This window comes from Nomascus leucogenys, chromosome 4, assembly GCF_006542625.1.
Source record: "Nomascus leucogenys isolate Asia chromosome 4, Asia_NLE_v1, whole genome shotgun sequence".
In the NCBI taxonomy this organism is placed as follows: domain Eukaryota; kingdom Metazoa; phylum Chordata; class Mammalia; order Primates; family Hylobatidae; genus Nomascus; species Nomascus leucogenys.
Genome location: NC_044384.1, coordinates 59,139,327 through 59,159,214, shown reverse-complemented (window position 1 = coordinate 59,159,214; position 19,888 = coordinate 59,139,327). Strand labels below are relative to the sequence as shown.

The window sequence follows — 19,888 nt, the reverse complement described above, 5'->3', positions numbered from 1 at the left end:
TGGCTGCATTATATTCTTTTGAATAGCTTAGTGGTGAAGAAAACAGACTGTGGAGCCAGACTGCCTGGGTTCGTATCCCAGCTCTACCACTTACTGGCTCTATGATCTTGGTTAAGTTATTTAACCTTTCTGTGTCTCAGTTTTCCCATTCTATAAAATGCAAATAATGATATGTTCTACCTCATAGGGTTATAAGGATTAAATGTATTAGCATATGTAAAGTACTTAGTGTGCCTGACATATAGTAAATGCTCTAGATCTTGTCAAGAATTACTGTCATCATTACTGAGTGCACATATCAAAAATTACTTAAGTATGTCCTGTTTGGGGACTTTTAGGTTGCTTCCATTTCTTGTCCTTTTAAAACCTTATTATGAGTAACAAAGTGTACCTTTTAAGATATTCAGAATTATTTTTCATAGGCTATTTTACTCTACAGTTTTTTAAACTTTTAAATTGGCTTGTGCTCCACTTGAAGGTATTTGTACCGCATCTACACCTTTTGTATTGTTGGGAGATGTTTTGGATTGTCTTCCTTTGGATCAGTGTGACACAATATTCACTTTTGTGGAAAAAAATGTTGCTACTTGGAAATCAGTAAGTGCCTTAGTTTCTTTTCCTGCTAACTTTATCTTTCTATAGATCCAGAATTCTGAGAGTAGATTTTTTTTTTAAATTTATTTGTAGTATTGCTGATTGCCAACAAGTTTGTGCCTATGAAAAAATTATATACTGCTCTCTCGGGAGAGCCAAATAAAAACCATGTGTGGAGAAAAACTTGAAATACAAAATTTGATTTAATTTGTGTAATAAAAATTAACTTGAAAATTCACACTTTCACATGTTTAAAACAGTTACTTAGTATCATGTTATCTTATATCTGAAAATATTTTTATTTCATTGAAAATGTTATTTGCTTAAAAAAGTGAAAGTGGCGTAGTAGATTCTCAGTGCATGTTAGTGTTCTTTAATATTTTACTTCCGGCAACTTATTGAAGAATGTGTAACAAATTCTGAAGAAGAGTGATAATTTCCATCTTAATTTCAGAATACATTCTATTCTGCTGGGAAAAATTACTTACTACGTATGTGCAATGGTAAGTAATTGAGTGAAAAATGGTTGCTTTTTAAAATGTAAATGTGCCCAGAAGAACACATGGTTGAATTAAATACCAGTGATAACATTTTAAAGATAGATTAGGTATCTGCATTTTTAACGAACAGTCTGATTTGTTAGAACTCATTATTCACTTTAAACTGTTTTTGTTGTGGGCATAAGCTTAAAGTTAGAAACGTAGTAAAGTTTGTCTTTTTCATGTCATGTTGAACTTGTTTTGTTCCTAATTTATAGTACTTTTTTGTGGCAGTGGTTTCGGCCCCCAATTTAAGAACTACTGCTTTAGGAAAATACTCTTGACAAACTGGTTTAGAAACTTTTAGGTATGGTTGTAATAAACATAGGATTATCTTTTCTGTGTAATGTTCATTTTCATATATTGTTAGATCTCCTAAGAAGATTGTCTAAATCCCAGAATACAGTCTTCTGTGGACGGATTCAGCTCTTTTTGGCCAGGCTTTTCCCTCTGTCTGAGAAATCAGGTAAGCTTTTATGCATTAAATGAGTTTTCTGCAGGAAAATCTTTTCCAGTTTTTAATAGATTAAAATCTGTCATGATAATGAGAAAAATGGTTCTAAAAAGTTGAAAGACATCATAGAAATTGTCACTTTATTTTCTTTTACTTATAAATAGTTATAGCAGTCCTAGTATATAATACAGGTAATCCTGAAACAAAGTCATGGATTCTTTTAAGTTCAAAGCTTATTAACGTACAGTTGAATCACACTGAAACATGTAGATATAAACCATCCTATCTATATTTCATAATGTATGCCTATTTTTGTGTTTCCATTTTCTCTCTCAGTCACAACTATTTAGCCATATAGACTTCCTTTCATTTCTCTTTTTTTAACAAATTTTTATTGTGAAATATAATGCTCATATAGAAAAGTACATAAAGCAAATAATAATGAAACAAATACTGTATAACCACTATCTAGCTCCTGAAATGGGACATTGCTTGTTCTCCAGAGCCTTCCCCCTCCCCAGTATGTTCAAATATGCGAGATTTTAATATCTCCTTGCTTCAATTCTCCCTTCCTTAATATTGGGCTAATGTACCACCTACTTTATATGTTCTGAGGATTAAATGAATTAAAACATGTGAAGAGCTTACAATAGTGCCTGCATGTAGAAAGACCTATAGTGTATGTTAGCAGTGGTTTATGTGCTTTCTTTTTGTCATCCTATGTCTGTGTTGTTTTCTTTCATACTTATTTTATGTGGTCAAGGTTAGTACAGATTTACCACTTCTTGTATTTCTGGCTTTCTGTCGGTGATCATTTTCCCTTTTAGTGCAGGTCTGTGTTTTGCCTAAAAATCGTTGCTTCTCTTTTTTTTTTCCTTTCTTTCTTCCAAACTCCTGTTAATATTGATATTTCGACCTCCTCCCAATAGATATAAGATTCTAGATTGGCACTAGATACAGGATTTCATCTCATGGGAAATAGTCTTTACTTTGTCTTCTGTTTCCCATTTTTCTGTTGTCAAGTCAGATGTCAGTCTCACTTCTTGAAGATAATCTAGATTTTTTTCTCTGCGCTTAAGATTTTTTTTCTCCTTTGGTTTTCTTTTAGTTTTCCTATGGTGTATCTCTGTGTAAATTTCTTTTTATTTGTCCTGCTTAGGATTGTGGACATCTTGAATGTATGGATTAGATTCTTTCATCAAGTTTGTAAAAATTTAGCCATTATCTCTTCAAATATTGTGTATGCCTCTTTTTCTTTTTCTGGAACTTCAATTAAACATCCATTATACCTTCTCACTGTATCCTCTGTTTTTTACTCCTTATATATTTTTTCATCTGTTTCTCTCTCTCTACCTGATTCTGAATAATTTCTTAAGAATTTTTTTTTAGTTTTCTAAACTTGGTAAGCATTGTTACGTTATCGTCTGTATCTGGTAATGCCAATACCTTAAATAAGTCTTGGTGGGTCTGTTTCTCCTGTCTGTTTTGACTGTTTCTCACTCATGGTATCTTGCCTCTTTGGGTGTCTGGTTATCACTGGCTGTTATGTTTGAGAAGATGTGCTCATTGCTGCTGGAGTATCACTATTTCTAGGCCCTCTCAGAGACCAGAGCTAGGAAAGACATATGTGTATACTAACGATACTCATCTGTATTTGTTTCTGTATCTGTCAGTATATATTTTACATGAACAGCAGCAAAAAATATATGAGATTCTACCGATACTTGTGAGTTGAATCCAGCACCAGTAGATCTGTTTATTAACCTCTTTCTCTAACAGTAAGAAACTTGGCTCTCATTAACTATAATGTATTTACTTATTTGTTATACATTATCACTTTTTCATTAATATAATTTACATTTGTGCTTCAACAGAATTATAAATTCTATAATGCATTCTGTGGAATTGTTCTGGAATAGTCATGAATAATAAGGATCAACTCTATTATAGTGTATATAGAATTCTGTTTACAGACATACCGTGGGTTTTGTTCCAGACCACCACAATAAAGTGAATATTGCAATAAAGCAATATTCGTTCAACCAACATTTTTTGGTTTCCCAGTGCATATAAAAGTTATGTTTACACTATGCTGTAGTCTATTAAGTATGCAATAGCATCTAAAAAAATGTACATACCGTACTTTTAAAATACTGCTAAAAACTGGTGATGACCACCAAAGCCTTTTGCAAGTTGTCATCTTTTTGCTGGTGGGGGGGGTCTTACCTTGATGTTGATGGCTGCTGACTGATCCAGGGTGGTGGTTGCTGAAGGTTGGGGTGGCTATGACAATTTCTTAAAATAGCACAATGACGTTTGCCACACCCATTGACTCTTCCTTTCACGAAAGATTTCTCGGTAGCATGTGATGTTGTTTGGTAACATCCACAGTAGAACTTTCAAAGTTAGGGTCAGTCCTCTCAAACCCTGCCGCTGCTTTATCAACTAAGTTTATGTAATATTCGAAACTCTGTCTCAGAAAAAAATATAAAATAAGCCGAGATTGCACCATTGCACTCCAGCCTGGGCAACAGTAGTGAAACTCTGTCTCAGAAATAAATCCTTTGTTGTCATTCAACAGTGTTCACAGCATCTTCACCAGGAGTAGAATTCATCTCGAGAAACCACTTTCTTTGCCCATTCGTAAGAAGCAACTCCTCATCTGTTTCAAGTCCGATCATGAGATTGCAGCAATTCTGTCATATCTTCAGGCTCCACTTCTAATTATAGTTCTCTTGCTGTTTCTACTACGTAGATCTGCAGTTACTTCCTCCACTGGTCTTGAACCCCTCAAAGTCATCTATGAGTGTTGGAATCAACCTCTTCCAAACTCCTGTTAATGTGAACATTTTTACCTCCTTTCATGAATCACAAGTGTTCTTTATGGCATCTAGATTTGTAGGTCCTTTCCAGAAGGTGTTCCATTTACTTTGCCCAGATTCATAAAAAAATCACTATGGTAGCTATAGCCTCATGAAATGTATTTCTTAGATAATAAGACTTGAAAGTTGAAATAACCCTTTGATCCACTGGCTGCAAAATGGATGATGTATTAGCAGGCATGAAAACAACATTAATTTCCTTGCCCATCTCCATCAGAGCTCTTGGGTGACCAGGTGCATTGTGAATAAGCAATAATATTGTGAAAGGAAATCTTTTTTTCTGAGCAGTAAGTCTCAACAGTGGCCTTAAAATAGTCAGTAAACCATGCTGTAAACAGATGTGCTGTCATCAGGGTTTGTCTTTTTATGGATGGAGCCAAGGCAGAGTAGATTTAGCATAATTCTCAGGAGCCCCAGGATTTTCAGAATGGTAAATGAACATTGGCTTCAACTTAAAGTCACCAGCTGCATTAGCTCCTAAAAAGAGAGTCAGCCTGTCCCTTGAAGGCAAGCAGTGATTTCTCTCTAGCTATGAAAGTCCTAGATGGCATCTTCCAATATCAGAATGTTTCATCTGCATTGAAAAATCTGTTGAGTGTAGCCACCTTCATCAATGTTCTTAGCTAGATCTTCTGATAACTTACTGCAGCTTCTCCATTGGTAGTTGCTGCTTCACCTTGCACTGTTATGTTATGGAGAGGGCTTTTTTCTTTAAACCTCCATAAACCAACTTCTGCTAGCTTCGTACTTTTCTTCTGTGGTGTCCTCACCTGTCTCAGCCTTCACAGAGTTGAAGAGAGTTAAAGCCTTTCTCTGGCTGGTTTGCTTGTCTATCCAGACCACTCAGACTTTCTCTGTATCAGCAGTAAGGCTATTTTGCTTTCTTATCATTCGTGTATTCACTGGAGTAGCACTTTTAACTTCCCTCAAGAACTTTATCTTCGCATTTACAACTTGGCTAACTGTTAAGTGCAAGAGAACTTTCAGCCTGTCGCGGCTTTTGACATGCCTTAATTACTAAGCTTAATCATTTCTAGGTTTTTATTTAAAGTGAGAGATGTGAGACTCATCCTTTTACTTGACACTTAGAGTCCATTGTAGGGTTATTAGTTGGCCCAAATTCAATATTTTGTCTTGTCTCAGGGAATAAGGAGGCCCAAGGAGAGAGAGAGAGAGTCATGGGAACAGTTGATCGGTGAAGCAGTCAGAACACACACAGCATTTATTGATTGAATTTGCTATCTTACCAGCTTAGGCAACATGGCAAAAGCCTGTCTCTACTAAAAATACAAAAAAATTTAGCCAGGCATGGTGGTGCTTGCCTGTAGTCCCAGCTACTCAGGAGGCTGAGGTGGGAGGATCATCTGAGCTTGGGAAGCTGAGCCTGCAGTGAGCCATGATCATGCCACTGCACTGCAGCCTGGGTGACAGGAGTGAGTCACTGTCTCAAAAAAAAAAAAAGTTTACTGTCTTAGATCTTAGATCGGCGCAGTTTGTGGCAAAAACAAATCTGTGGCAAAACAATGACAATGTTAACCTCAAAGATCACTGATCACAGATCATCATAACAGATACAATAATAATGAAAAAGTTTGAAATATTGTGAGAATTACCAAAATGTGACAGAGGAAGTGAGCATATGCTGTTGAAATAATGATGCTGATAGACTTGCACGATGCAGGATTGCCATTCAATTTATTTAAAAAACAAGAAACTGTGAAGAACAACAAAACAAGGTATGCCCATACTCCAAAGGTACTTTTAAGAAATGAATTTTTGAAAGGATTTGAAAATCAAATGTGTTAATTTTGACTGCTCTTTATGTATTTAGCATTTTGTAGTTTTGATTATGACACAAGTTATATTCATACATAAGTTTAGGTGTCACTGGACTTGCTTTGAATCTTTTTTTGTTTTTTTACTAGGTCTTAACTTGCAGAGTCAGTTTAATCTGGAAAATGTCACTGTTTTCAATACCAATGAGCAGGAAAGCACCCTGGGTCAGAAGGTGAGGCTGATTTGAAATCTTCTCAGATAACATATTCACAAGTTTGTTATTAAGATAACTTATGTGGGGCCAGGGACAGTGGCTCACACTTGTAATCCTAGCACTTTGGGAGGCTGAGCTGGGCAGATCATTTGAGCCTAGGAGTTCAAGACCAGCCTGGACAACATGGCAAATCCTCATTCTTACAAAAAAGTACAAAAATTAGCAGGGCATGGTGGTGCACGCCTGTGGTCCCAGCTACTCGAGAGGCTGAGGTGGGAGAATCACCTTAGCCCAGGGAGGTCAAGCTGCAGTGAGCCTTAATCATGCCACTGTACTCCAGCCTGGGCGACAGAGTGAGACCCTGTCTCATAAAAAAAAAAAAAAAAAAATTCATGTAAATGGGCCTATAAGTCATCAAAAATTTAAAAACTTTTAACTTTATTTCCAGCTTACAGAAATAATGTTTTGTATGTAAAAAATTCAAGCAGTGTTTAAGATAGAATGTACAGTTATTCTGTAATCCAAGGTAGACCATGGTAGATTATGGCATAGCTTTCTATTACAGTGGATTAAGAAAGTAGCTATACTTTCTGTTTTAATAGTGTTAATCATAAGGTAGATTATAGAATAGATGTACTTTCTGTTTTAAACATTGGGTTATTTTTTGCAGAATATTTTTTCTATAAATTCATATTATTTCTATAACCATTCATAACATTCTCTGTCTCACCATACCAGGACTTTTTGTGTATATGTACAAACGTTGTTTTTCTCCAGAATGAGGTCATTCATACTATTCTGAAATTCACTTTCTTCCTTTAAGATTTAAATTTATCTTAGTTTTTAAATGGCTCTTGATAAATCTGAGTGGATATATCACATTTCTCTGCCTGTGGACATTTAGATTATCTCTGATAGTGAAAAACAATGTTACAGTGTCTAGTAGTGTATAATATTGCATCAGTCTGCATCGTCTGCATCAATTATGCAGATGTCTTTTTAGGATAAATTCCAGTAAGTAAAATTACTGGGTTAAAATATATGCATATTTCATATTTCAATAGCTATTGCCTGGTTACTTCTCAAAAAGGTTATACCAATTTATACAGCCACCAGTGGCACATGGAGAATGCCTGCCCTTTTTCCCCACAGCCTCACCCCAACAGTGTGAATTATCAATTTTTAAATAATATTGGCTTAATTGATGTATATATTTGAAAAATAAGTCTTCTTAGTTTTAATTTCATTTCCTTGATCATTATTGGTGTTGAGGAACTTATTTTATGTTGGTTGGAATTTATTTTTCTTCTGTGAATTAGCTATTCATGCTGTTTGCTCATTTTATTGTTGAATTGTCTTTGTGCATTTCCAAAACATTTAGCCTTTTATTCCCAGAGGGAATCTATTGATTATGTTTAGAAATGCAGATTTGAAACTTTCTACTGTTTTCATGACTGTGTTATATCATTGTCATACTGCTCTTGAGTTCTTCTGTCCATCAGGTAAAATTCTGATTGCCTTACAGATTAACTATAGGTCTAGATAGTTAGTGACTAGACTTCTCTAACTGTGGGTTGCCTAGGAATGTGTAACTGACCTGTTATTCTAGCATTTATCTCTTCTGCCTGATGACTGCTTCATGACAGGCTATACATTTTTTTTAAATTTAGCACACTGAAGATAGAGAAGAAGGAATGGATGTAGAAGAAGGCGAAATGGGAGATGAGGAAGCTCCAACAACATGGTGAGTTTTCAGACCTTAAGCTTTTTGACTTACAGAGATAATCTCTTAATTTATTGAGTATCCTCTCTGGAGTGAGGAGATAGACAAGGAGGAAAGAAATTATAAGAAATTTCTTTCATTTGTAATTTTCATGTATATTACTTAAAATAATAAATCGTAAATCACTAATGGGCTTTATCTGCTGGTTTCTATATTATGTGCAGACAGTTCATTGTTTATATACCCTACGCTATGCATAATCCCAGCATTTGAAAAGCCAACCACAGGCAACATTAGGAGCTCCTCCCCTTAATCCCTTCCATTAAACTTGTGGACCCAGTGCCTATGTGTATTGGGCTCACTTTTAATGAAGTAGGCAAGTTAAGAAGCCTTTCCTCCTTCTCTCCCCTTGCTCTTTAAACTGTTTCTTATCTCCTCCTCTGTAGCCCTGTGCTTTTCTTCCAAAAGCAATCCTCAGTGGCATAGATAGGTTCTAGAAACTGCAACATTAAGTGAAATGATGTATAATGAAATCAATTTTCCCATAGGCTAACAAACAAAAGTTAGCTTCTTATGGCCTATTTCTGGTCACAAAACAATCACCAAACTCCTAGATAAAGATCAAAATGCTTCTGTTATTAAACATTAAATAAATGTGAGCTCTACATGCATTTGAGAAAGATTAACAAAAACAAGTAAGATAATTATTTGCCTAGTTATTCCAGTTTAAGGTTGCAGGTGGCCAGAACCTGTCACAGCAGCTCAGAGCGCAGGGCGAGAACCAACCCTGTCCAGGACGCCATCCGCTCACAGTGTGTATACCCACACACCCACACTCACTTATCCTGGAACCATTTAGACATGCCAGTTATTTTCATGTACACCTCTTTGGGATGCAGGAGGGAATCTGACTACCTAGAGAAAACCCACACAGACATAGGGAGACTATGCAAACTCTACATAGACCGTGGCCCCAGCCAGGAATCGATTTTTTTTTTTCTCATCAACGTTACAATAAAACAATGTTGAAGGAAACATCGTTATTTGAAGACCTTCCGTAATTTCTTCCTAGTGCTGGCTTAGAAGCAATGAGCAAGAGAAAAGAGAAGGCATTAAGGAAAATTTTCCTTCACTGGCACTCTTCCAGGTGTCTGAGGTGATGAGAGTCATTAGTTATAATTGAAAGAATTTCCGTTACTGTTTAGAAGATCAAGATGGGATTCCTGTATCTGCCCAGGGAGATGCATTTCTGGCATCCCAGATTTCAAATTCAAACACATCTCCAGCAGAAACATTAGAAGTGGTGTGGCTCCAAGCTTAACTCCAATAATTCCTGGTCATGTGACCTGGGGCCAATTACTTAACCTTCTACAGCACAGTTTCAACATCTTTAAAATGTAGTAATACCATCTGCCCTCTACAGTTAAGAGGATTAAATAAGACGATGAACAGAAATAGTCTATTAAGGCACTAATTGTTTATATGTAGTGGTAAGTGTAAAGCACTAAGAATATTGTCTATTCAGTGTCTAGTAGCTATTATTTGTTATTGTTATTTTTTTTTTAGAGACCTATTTATTCATTATACAGGGATAGAGTAGGCTTTAGGGTCTGGCCTGAGCAACATAAGGCCTCTGGGGCAAGTTAGTAGGCTACAAGATGATGAGTCACCTGAAGTGTAAACGGCCCAAAAGACACTGGCCAGTGCAGTTTTGTCTACTTAGATTTTGCCTAAGACTGTATAGACAATTCATCCCTATTGGTTATGTTTGTAAATCACTTAAATAAGACTCAACACTCAGCTGCCTCTGTCACAGTCACTAATGTTGAATAGAGGGAGAAAATATGTGAGGAATTACTTTGTGAACAGCTGTATCACCACATGGTCTTAGGCACTGTAATTTACAAAGCAGAACTCATTACCCATCTACCTACAATATGAAGTCCATTTCAGATTTGGCTCAAATACACCGATAAACATTTTTGTTAAGAAATTTCAATGTATAACATCCTGTAAAATAGCTGAACATTTTCAAAAAATGTATCAAGTTTTCCAGAGTTTTTTTGGTTAAAATAGTTACAAGACATTCTATTTTACATAGTAACTGGGTCTCTGATTTGTTATTATTTGCAAATACAATAATTGGTTACATTTGCTTTGTGTGGATAAACAGAAAATTCAGAAGTTTCTGTGGAGTGGTGAAGGTGGAAGGCAAATTGCAAGTGGGTTGAAGAATGAACAGGAAGGTAATGAAGTGGTGACATGCAGTATAGACAACTCTTTGAAGAATTTTATTCAGCTGTGAAGGAACAGAGCAAGGGACAGCATCTCGGAGAGGGGACTTTAAATTTTAAAAAATATATTAATGCCTCAACTGTAAAAACTGCCTAACAGTAATATATTAACACTACTTCAAAATTTATTCTGTAAGACACCTCAAATACCCACCAAGCCAATTAAAGATAAAAGGGAAGAGATCAAAAGCCTTTTAAGGTAGGAGATGGTAATTAGCAACTTGGAATAATATTGTTATTGGTATCAAGCATTAAATTAGATGTGAATTTCTTAGCAATTGAGACAAAAAGGGACATATAATGGTTGCATGATTCTCATTCTCTGTTAGAGGTAGCCCCATTTTTAAGAGACAAACTTTCCTGGTACATTTCAAGAGGTATTTATTATATTCAGTCTTACATGTTGTAACTGAGTAACATTTTGTTACTCAGTGTGTGTGTGCACATGCGCTTCAGAAACATTATCAAATGTATGGAACTATACAAATACTGGTTCTTGTTCTTTCATGGATGTAAATAATTTATATAGTGCTATTTCTTTTCTCTATTTGCTTTAACGTTTTAGGGAATGTTCTTTTTGCGGCTTTTTTTTTTTCTTTTTTGAGACGGAATCTTGCTCTGTCACCCAGGCTGGAGTGCAGTGCTGAGATCTTGGCTCACTGCAAGCTCTGCCTCCTGGGTTCAAGCGATTCTCCTGCCTCAGCCTCCTGAGTAGCTGGGATTACAGGCATGCGCCACAACGCCTGGGTAATTTTTGTATTTTTAGTGGAGATGGAGTTTCAGTATGTTGGCCAGGCTGGTCTCGAACTCCTGACCTCGTGATCCGCCTGCCTCAGCCTCCCAAAGTGCTGCGATTACAGGCGTGAGCCACCGCGCCCAGCCTGTGGCTTTTTTTAAAAGCCCAATTCATAGAAAACCCAGAGGTATAATCTTATTGTAAATCAGTGAAGCTGCTTTAATTATAGAGAGAGGTTAATGTGTAGATCATTGTTTTCCTACTTTCAGAGTTGTTACTAGGGAAAAGTTTAGGAAGAGTGAAAGTAAACCTGCCCATTAGAGTCTTTCAGATACTACTAATTCATGATGAAAGCTTTGGCAAGAACTAGATTTAGATTTTGGTTAGTTAAAAGTCAGTATTCTTCACTGTTGATTTTCATGTGCTTCAGATGCTAGCCGTTTATCAGATATTAGCTGTTTTAAAAATTAAAAGAATAGGCCGGGCGCAGTGGTTCATGCCTGTAATCCCAGCACTTTGGGAGGCTGAGGTGGGCGGATCACGAAGTCAGGAGCTCGAGACCATCCTGGATAACACGCTGTCTCTACTAAAAATACAAAAGATTAGCCGGGCATGGTAGCGGGTGCCTGTAGTCCCAGCTATTCAGGAGGCTGAGGCAGGAGAATCGCTTGAACTCGGGAGGCGGAGCTTGCAGTGAGCCGAGATCGCGCCACTGCCCTCCAGCCTGGGCAACAGAGTGAGACTCCTTTAAAAAAAACAAAACTAAAATTAAAAGAATATGTATTGACACTGTAGATTTGTGACATATCAAGATTAGAAGTTGAATTAGTAATGCCATAATAAAGTCACTAGATAAAGGGCTTATTTTTGTGATGCTAACTTGATATGTACCATATATGTTTTTCTTATACTAGTGCTTCTTAGGATATAATATTACTAGTTAGAATATAATACCTGCAACTTTTAACATAGATTCAGATTAACATTGGTTTAAACAACATAAAAGTTGATTTTTTCCCCCTCATATCGAAGTCTAGAAGTAGGCAGTCCAAGGCTGGTAAGGGAGCGCTGCTCAGTGAGATTGCCTAGACCCAGGTTTCTTCTACCTTCTTCTTCCATCATCTTGGTGTTTACCCTTTTTCCTGTAGTGCAAGGTGGCTCACGCTCACATCTGTATTCTAGCCAGCAGGAAGAGGAAAAGGCCAGTGATAAAATATGGCCCAAAAGTTGCACATATGACTTCTACTCTCAACTGATTGGCCAGAATTTAATCACATGACCATACTAGCAGCAAGGTTGGTTGGGAAACATAATCATTAATTCTGAATAACCATGTGTCCTACCAAAATTCAGGGGCTCCACCAGTGTAGATAAAGAGAGTCTATTGGGGTCTATGAGTTCCCTAAAATGATTTGTAAAAGTTTATATAAGCATTTGTGAATGTGTACTTTTCTGATAACTTTCATTAACTTCTGAAAACGGTTTGTGACCAAAGCTAAGTTAAGAATATTTAGATATTTGTAAAAGAATTTGAATGATTTATTTAATATAACATTTATTTTATTAGCTCTATTCCAATTGATTACAACCTGTATCGAAAATTCTGGTCACTTCAGGATTACTTCAGGAACCCTGTGCAATGCTATGAGAAGATTTCATGGAAAACTTTTCTCAAGGTGAGTTGCCAGTGACAGACTATCAGAAGCCCAGTATTTTATAGCCAGTGATAGAGCTAAAACTTAATCTTGTCTAACATACTTTTCACTATATAATTCTGCCTCTTACATTTTTATGCCAATTTCATAACAAGCTAAATTATAAATTAATATTTAAACCACTAATATTGTGAAGTAGTATATAAGAATCGGATATTTAAAAGTTCGTCATTACAGCCTTGCTTTTTTTTGAATATAATGAGTGTTGTCAACATAAATTGATGATATTTTACAGAATATATTCTATCTTTGTACAAAATTATTTTAGCTATGTTGTTGAAACAGAAGTCCTCAAGCCATGGCTTTGGGTCAGATCTAACCTACTGCTTGTAAACAAAGGTTTATTGGAATAGTACCATGACCATCCACTTACCTGTGGCTGTTTTTGCACTATAATGGCACAGCTGACTAGTTGCAACTGAGATTATAAAGGCCACAAAGCCTGAAATACTTACTCTCTGGTCCTTTACAGAAAAAGTTTGCCAATCCTGTTTTAGAAGAATTTGTTATATTTTTCTTGGCTACTTAAAGATCAGTTGTCCTTTTTTGTCATAATCAAAATCTAAGATAAATAGGTAGTTCTCAGAATAGCATGGTGTGTGTTATGTTATTTTTAATAGTTTTTGTTTTATATGCAATTTTTTATGGGGGCAGCACCATCCAAATTCAGATTAAGTGGTTAGTGAGAAATAATCTGGAATTGTCTTCTAACCGGACAGAATTTGGTGGAATTTATTTGCTCAGTCTTTAGCACAAGAAATGTGTAAGAGTTTCCACAGGTGGTTAAACAATTTCACTGGTAAATTTCTGTACACTCTTAAAAATGTTCCCTTCTCTATTTGTCCCTTACACAAACTTCTTAAATCATATTTCTTTGTTTTTTTTTTGTTTTTTTTTGTTTTGGAGACGGAGCCTCCCAGGTTCAAGAGATTCTTCAGCCTCAGTCTCCTGAGTAGCTGGGACTACAGGTGCCCGCCACCATGCCTGGCTAATTTTTGTATTTTTAGTTGAGACGGGGTTTCACCATGTTGGCCAGGCTGGTCTCAAACTCCTGATCTCAAGTTACCCACCCACCTCCACCTCCTGAAGTGCTGGGATTACAGGCATGAGCCACCACCACTGGCCAAGAAATCATATTTCTTTAGGAGTAGGGAACTTGTACCTACTTTTACAACAAGTGAAATATCATACAAAATAGTTTTTACTCCCATTTTGCTATCATAATTTTTATTGTTAGTGTGCCTTGCAATATACAATATACATACATGATTGACTGGGAGTAAATTCTAGGCATTTTGATGCGGAAAAGCACTAAACACATTTGGGTAACAATGTCGAATAAAACTAATATTTTTATTTTGCAGTATTCTGAAGAAGTTTTAGCTGTTTTTAAGAGTTATAAATTAGATGATACTCAGGCCTCAAGAAAAAAGATGGAAGAATTGAAAACAGGAGGAGAGCATGTATATTTTGCAAAATTTTTAACAAGTGAAAAGGTATAAGTTTTTCTTTTTCATTAAGCATAATAAGAAATGGTCTTGTTTTATTTCTGTTTAGCTGACAGCCTTTCTAAGTTAAACTGAATAGAAATGTTTCTTATTTTACTTTGGGTTAAAGCTGATTGAGTAATGTTAGTTTGAAAGTCCCATTTCTTCCTTTCAGAAGTAGGACTAATTTGGTTTCAAAGGTGAAAGTAGTTCTACATTAAGTCTGTTTTGTAGACTAATTTTGGAATAAATGCAGTTTAATTACTTTCATGTCTATATATTTTAAATGTCAAGTTAGGATTTAATTTGTATATGAAAATATTTCATAATTATTATTTAGGTACAAGTAAGGGGTTTAAGAGTTCCTTGTTAATCTTATTTATACATTTTAAAAAGTAAATTTTGTTCAAATATAATGCTACAAGATTATGTAAAGTTTCTAGTCAAGATGGCACATTGAGTTTATGTTTCGACTCACTCCCTTTGCTCCAAACACATAGCAATGACGGGTAAAATATAAACGAGAAAACAAAAGAGACAAGGCTGGGCTTCCAGAAACAAGATAAATATCTTCATGGACCAGAAATGCCAAGTAGTGAGCAAAACTGCAGCCTGGGCCTGCTGGACTCTCTATCCAAGGCAGGTGGTGGTGTCCAGGAATTTGGCTACAAGTAACAGAGACTAAATGTGCACCATGTGGGACAAGGGGCCAGAGCCAGATTCACTTCTTGAAGCCAAGGACTAGGGTGGAACTTTTATCCACTTTTGGAAAGAAACTAAGAAAAAATATTGCCAGTCTTCTGCCAAGGGCTATGGTTTTATAGGAAGTTATGAGCCTAGGGATAACAAAGACAGCTTTGTGTCCATCTGCTTGCTCAGTGACCAGATATGTGATATGCTCAGTACACTTATGAAACAGCTGCTCCAAGAAGTCATCATAAGACTTCTTCTAGACTTTTGGACTCAGGGGCCCTGGTAGAAGCAGATGCAAAACTGCTAGACAGGGAAGGATGCACACAGAGAGGGAGGGGAAAGGAAGTAAACAAACATCCCAAAAGAAAAGGCTCCTGTTCAAAACTCTGATAAATTAAAATTCCAAAATCCATAAATCTAATGCTAAGAAGGATCACCAGCAAAATCAACTCTTGGGATATGCATATATTTATTCCAGATGAAATATATAGCCTGACCAAGACTTTATATATATTTTGGATACTCAAAAAGATAATTGATGAGATAACATCTATTGAAAAGGAACAAGAAATCATGAAACAAAAGCAGGCTGAAATGAAGTAGGACAGTCGATACAACTAATTGGGAGTCTTGGAAATGAAAAATACAATAATTGAAACCAAAACTCAGCACACAGAATTAAACTATACACTGGACATAGATGAACAAAGAACTAGTGAACTGAAGAAGGTGATGAGAACTTCATCCAGCAAGCAGCACAGACAGATTTTTTTTTTTTTTTTTTTTTTAAGTGAAAGAGCAGTTAAAAGCCATGGTGAATAGATTGGGAATTTCCAACATCTATCTAGTAGGATTTCCAGAGAAGAAAATGGAGGGAATGGTAGAGAAACTGGATTGCAAAGAATTGAAGGAAATCTCAAATCCTCAGCTTAAAAGTGTGCCACAACTGCCAAGGAGGATAAAGAAAGAGAAATCTACTCTTCATTACATCATGCCATAACTGTGGGCATTCAGAGAAAACCTAAAAGCCACTAAGGGATAAGAAAGACAAATATACTGGGAAGGCACAGCAGTTTGACTGTTAGCAGATTTCTAACATACCAACTATTAATACCAGAAGACAGTAGAGAAATATTAAAGTGCTGAAAGAAAAATGACATTCAATCTAGAATTTTATACCGAGTTAAATATACTCAAGACTGTCGATGAAAGAAAGACATTTTTATTTAAAGACCAGGATAACTTACCACTCAATGACCCTCATTTTGAAAAAAACTACTCAAGGATGTTCTTCAGGAGGAAGGAAATTGAACCCATAAGAATGGAGTGGGATACAGAAGGCAACGGTGAGCACAAAAATTGAAAAATATGACAGTAAATTTACTATTGACTATAAACACAAAAAAGTCATGAATGATTTAAAATTTTTTTAATTAAAAAATTTTATTAACGTGGAACTTAACTAGATGACAGTAATAATATGGAAGGGGAAAGCAGAGATGTTTAGTGAGTAATTTAAAATGACAGCAGTCCTTGTAATCTTCAGGAGTAGGAAAGGAATACTGAATTTTCCTTTTCATGTATATTAAAAGGGTAACCACCAAAAGAAAAGCAACTTGTTGCTCTCAAAGAGCAGAGATCAAAGGGAGGCAGGGAGGAACCTAGACTACTTTATAAATCCAGCAAATGGCAGGAAAAAGGAAGAGAAAGGAGGGGAGAAATACATCAGTAATAACAAGTATAGACTGATTTAATTTACCTAATAAGACTTTATCAGATTGGATTTTTAAAACTCCAGCTGTATTTGTTAATTTAAGTGAAACAAATATAGAAACCTTTTGGTTGACTAAAGAATTCAAAAGTTTTATTCTACCTCATGTGGAAGAAAATCCCAAAGCTCTTCTTGCTTAACAAAGAACCTTCCCAAGGTTATCTACTTTTAGAATGCAGAGGTTTCAGTTTAATATTATCAGGGCAAAAAAGTTACAAAATAAAACAACCAGTAAGAGTTGTGTACTTTTAAGAGTTACAGGTCCACATTTCTCAGGACATGACAGCTATTTCAAAACTCTGGATGTCTTAATTGATTTTTTTTTGTTGTTTTTGAGACGGAGTTTCGCTCTGTCGCCCAGGCTGGAGTGCAATGGCGCGGTCTTGGCTCACTGCAACCTCCGCCACCTGAGTTTAAGCGATTCTCCTGCCTCCACCTCCTGAACAAACAGCATTTCTAAAGACATTTTAGTAATGAAAAACAGCAGGATTAAACATTTTCAGAGAAATCTCCACATTGGAATATGGGATTGATGCTTTTATATCATTCTCCATTCACTTTATCACACTTGGCTTTCTAATAGTATCTCTCCTTTTCTGAATCTTTGTGAACTTGCTTTCACCAGCAGTTAGAACATGAACTTTCAGGATTAAGCACTGAAATTGCATTAATTAATATCACAAGGAAGGTAAAAACAGCTTTGAGAAGCTTAAAACTTACCATAGGAATAAGAAAAAGGCACAAAATTGTACCAAAGAGAATGTGAGGCATGTAATGTTTTGCATCTTTATTTCCCTTTGTTGCCCCTTAAGCAACAACTTTGTCTTAAATTTACAGTCCTCCTTGTACATTCTTCATATTTTTCAGTGTATTTTTAGTTTTTACTACTTAATATACAAGTGAAAATATTTGTAATGCATTACCTGTATCATGAAAAATATGCAACATTTTATAAGCTTTACTGCTGCACTGAAAGAAGCCTTCCAGCATCTCTATACCTTACATGGTGTTTTGATACTAGGATTCCCAAAAAGGCCTTCACACCTAAATATATGCCAGTTTGGGGCCTGATATTACTTTCAACTTTTGATATAGATTTGGTAAGTCATGAGAAAGGTATGGATTTTTCAGGGATATGGGTACCATATTCCTTTCCAGTAAGAGCTAGCTAAAGTGAAATCTAAAGCTATGATTATTTGGAGCATAACTCTATAGCCTATCATTTCACTGGTGAGCAGGTTTAGAAAAGTGCTTGTCATTACAAGGTTAGATCTTTCATCTCTGTAATAGAGCCTGTGACCCCATCCAATGGGAATATTATTATCCAGAAGCATTGTGTTTTGTTACATGAATCTGGTCAGACTTTTCCTTAGGGATAGTCCGGAAATAATGCTTGGCAAGGATGATACAAACTTTTTTTTTTTTTTTTGGCCCACTGCAACTTCCATCTCCTGGGTTCAAGCGATTCTCGTGCCTCAGCCTCCTGGGTAGCTGGGATTACAGGTGCCCAACACCACCCCCGGCCAATTTTTGTATTTTTAATAGAGACAGGTTTTTTGCCATGTTGGCCAGGCTGGTCTCGAACTCCCAACCTCAGGTGATCTGCCTGCCTCAGCCTTCCAGGGTGCAGGGATTACAGACGTGAGCCACCATGCCCAGCCAGATGATATAAACTTTATAGCTGGAGATAGGCCAGTCATGTGGCAACTACAGGTAGGTAGAGGTTCTACAAATAAAATGGGTGTCTGTAAATTATCATATCTTCCTTCTTAAAGACAGAAGTTTCCCCTAGAAACAAAGTGCGACATTTTTGTGCTACCTGGAGTGTGATTCTAAATACTAATGCCCAACAGTATAGTTCCCTTGTTAGCAGAGCAAAATAATCCAGGGATACTACTTGCTGAATGTAGTGCTGATATACCTGGGTTGTTTATTTTTTAATGGAGTGGAAAAGTATCTGTTCTTTAAGGTTAGTCCAGGATCATACTCAGAAATTTTAAGGGAGGATTCTACCTCTAATCGTTCAACTTATACCAAATAAAAGGCACTGGTATTATAGGGATTCCTCCCTCTGTACTATGTAGCATGTAAAAGCAGAACAACATTTCAAAATGTTTAAGTACCATGAGTATTACCATGATGGTTAAAGGAATATATTTTTGGATCTTTTAAGTTCTCACAGAAAAGAGTATAATAATACTAATTAGGTATAGGCTTTAGGGTTACCCAGTCCTTTAGAATAATACACTTCTCACTTTCCCTCTGAGACTCAATGACCAAAATGATCAGATGGAATACTCAGTGGCTAGCAGTTACCAGGGTTAGGTTACCCACAGTTATGTACTGTTGACCCTAGTGTGGTCATTAGGCCATTCATTTTCATGGAGAAAAGAAAATTCACAATTTTGCTTCGTCTCTTCATTGTGTGAAGAGGCCTCTAGTTAGGACTTTTGGTCATTTTTTAAAAAAAGTTCCTGGCAGTAAGAAACTGTCCATATAGTCATTCTGCCTTAAATGTTTTGTACTTTTTATGTCCATTTGAGAGGTTGAATCTTCATGTAGTAAAGGCTAAGATAAGTCTCTTACAAGATACACTATAGCCCAGTTAGGAGCAAATGAAGGCAGAAGCAAGACCCTCATGTTAACAAGTGGGCAGGCTAACCACTATCCTACAATTTTTTTTTTTTTTTATCTCATTAGTTGTTTTTGGCATGGGAGGCTTTTAGATAGCTCTGGAACAGGGTTGCACAGCAGGAGGTGAGCGGTGGGCAAGCAAGCGAAGCTTCATCTGTATTTACAGCTGCTCTCCATCACTCATATTACCACCTGAGCTCTGCCTCCTATCAGATCAGCAGCAGCATTAGATTCTCATAGGAACATGAACCCTATTGTAAACTGATCATGAGGAATCTAGGATGTGTGCTCCTTATGAGAATCTAATGCCTGATGATCTGTCACTGTCTCCCACCACCCCCAGATGGGACCTTCTAGTTGCAGGAAAACAAGCTCA

General features: G+C 36.4%; 1 protein-coding gene across 1 annotated transcript in view; it reads left to right on the top strand.

The window, feature by feature from the left end:
• THOC1 (THO complex 1) overlaps positions 1 to 19,888 on the top strand; it is a 52,959-nt gene that overhangs the window by 7,262 nt on the left and 25,809 nt on the right. Inside the window, exons 5-11 of the mRNA XM_003262014.4 lie at positions 479 to 597; positions 1,049 to 1,097; positions 1,504 to 1,599; positions 6,395 to 6,477; positions 8,130 to 8,203; positions 12,780 to 12,888; positions 14,292 to 14,423. Of these exons, the coding sequence (XP_003262062.1) occupies positions 479 to 597; positions 1,049 to 1,097; positions 1,504 to 1,599; positions 6,395 to 6,477; positions 8,130 to 8,203; positions 12,780 to 12,888; positions 14,292 to 14,423 (662 nt within the window). The remainder of the gene's footprint in view (positions 1 to 478; positions 598 to 1,048; positions 1,098 to 1,503; positions 1,600 to 6,394; positions 6,478 to 8,129; positions 8,204 to 12,779; positions 12,889 to 14,291; positions 14,424 to 19,888) is intronic.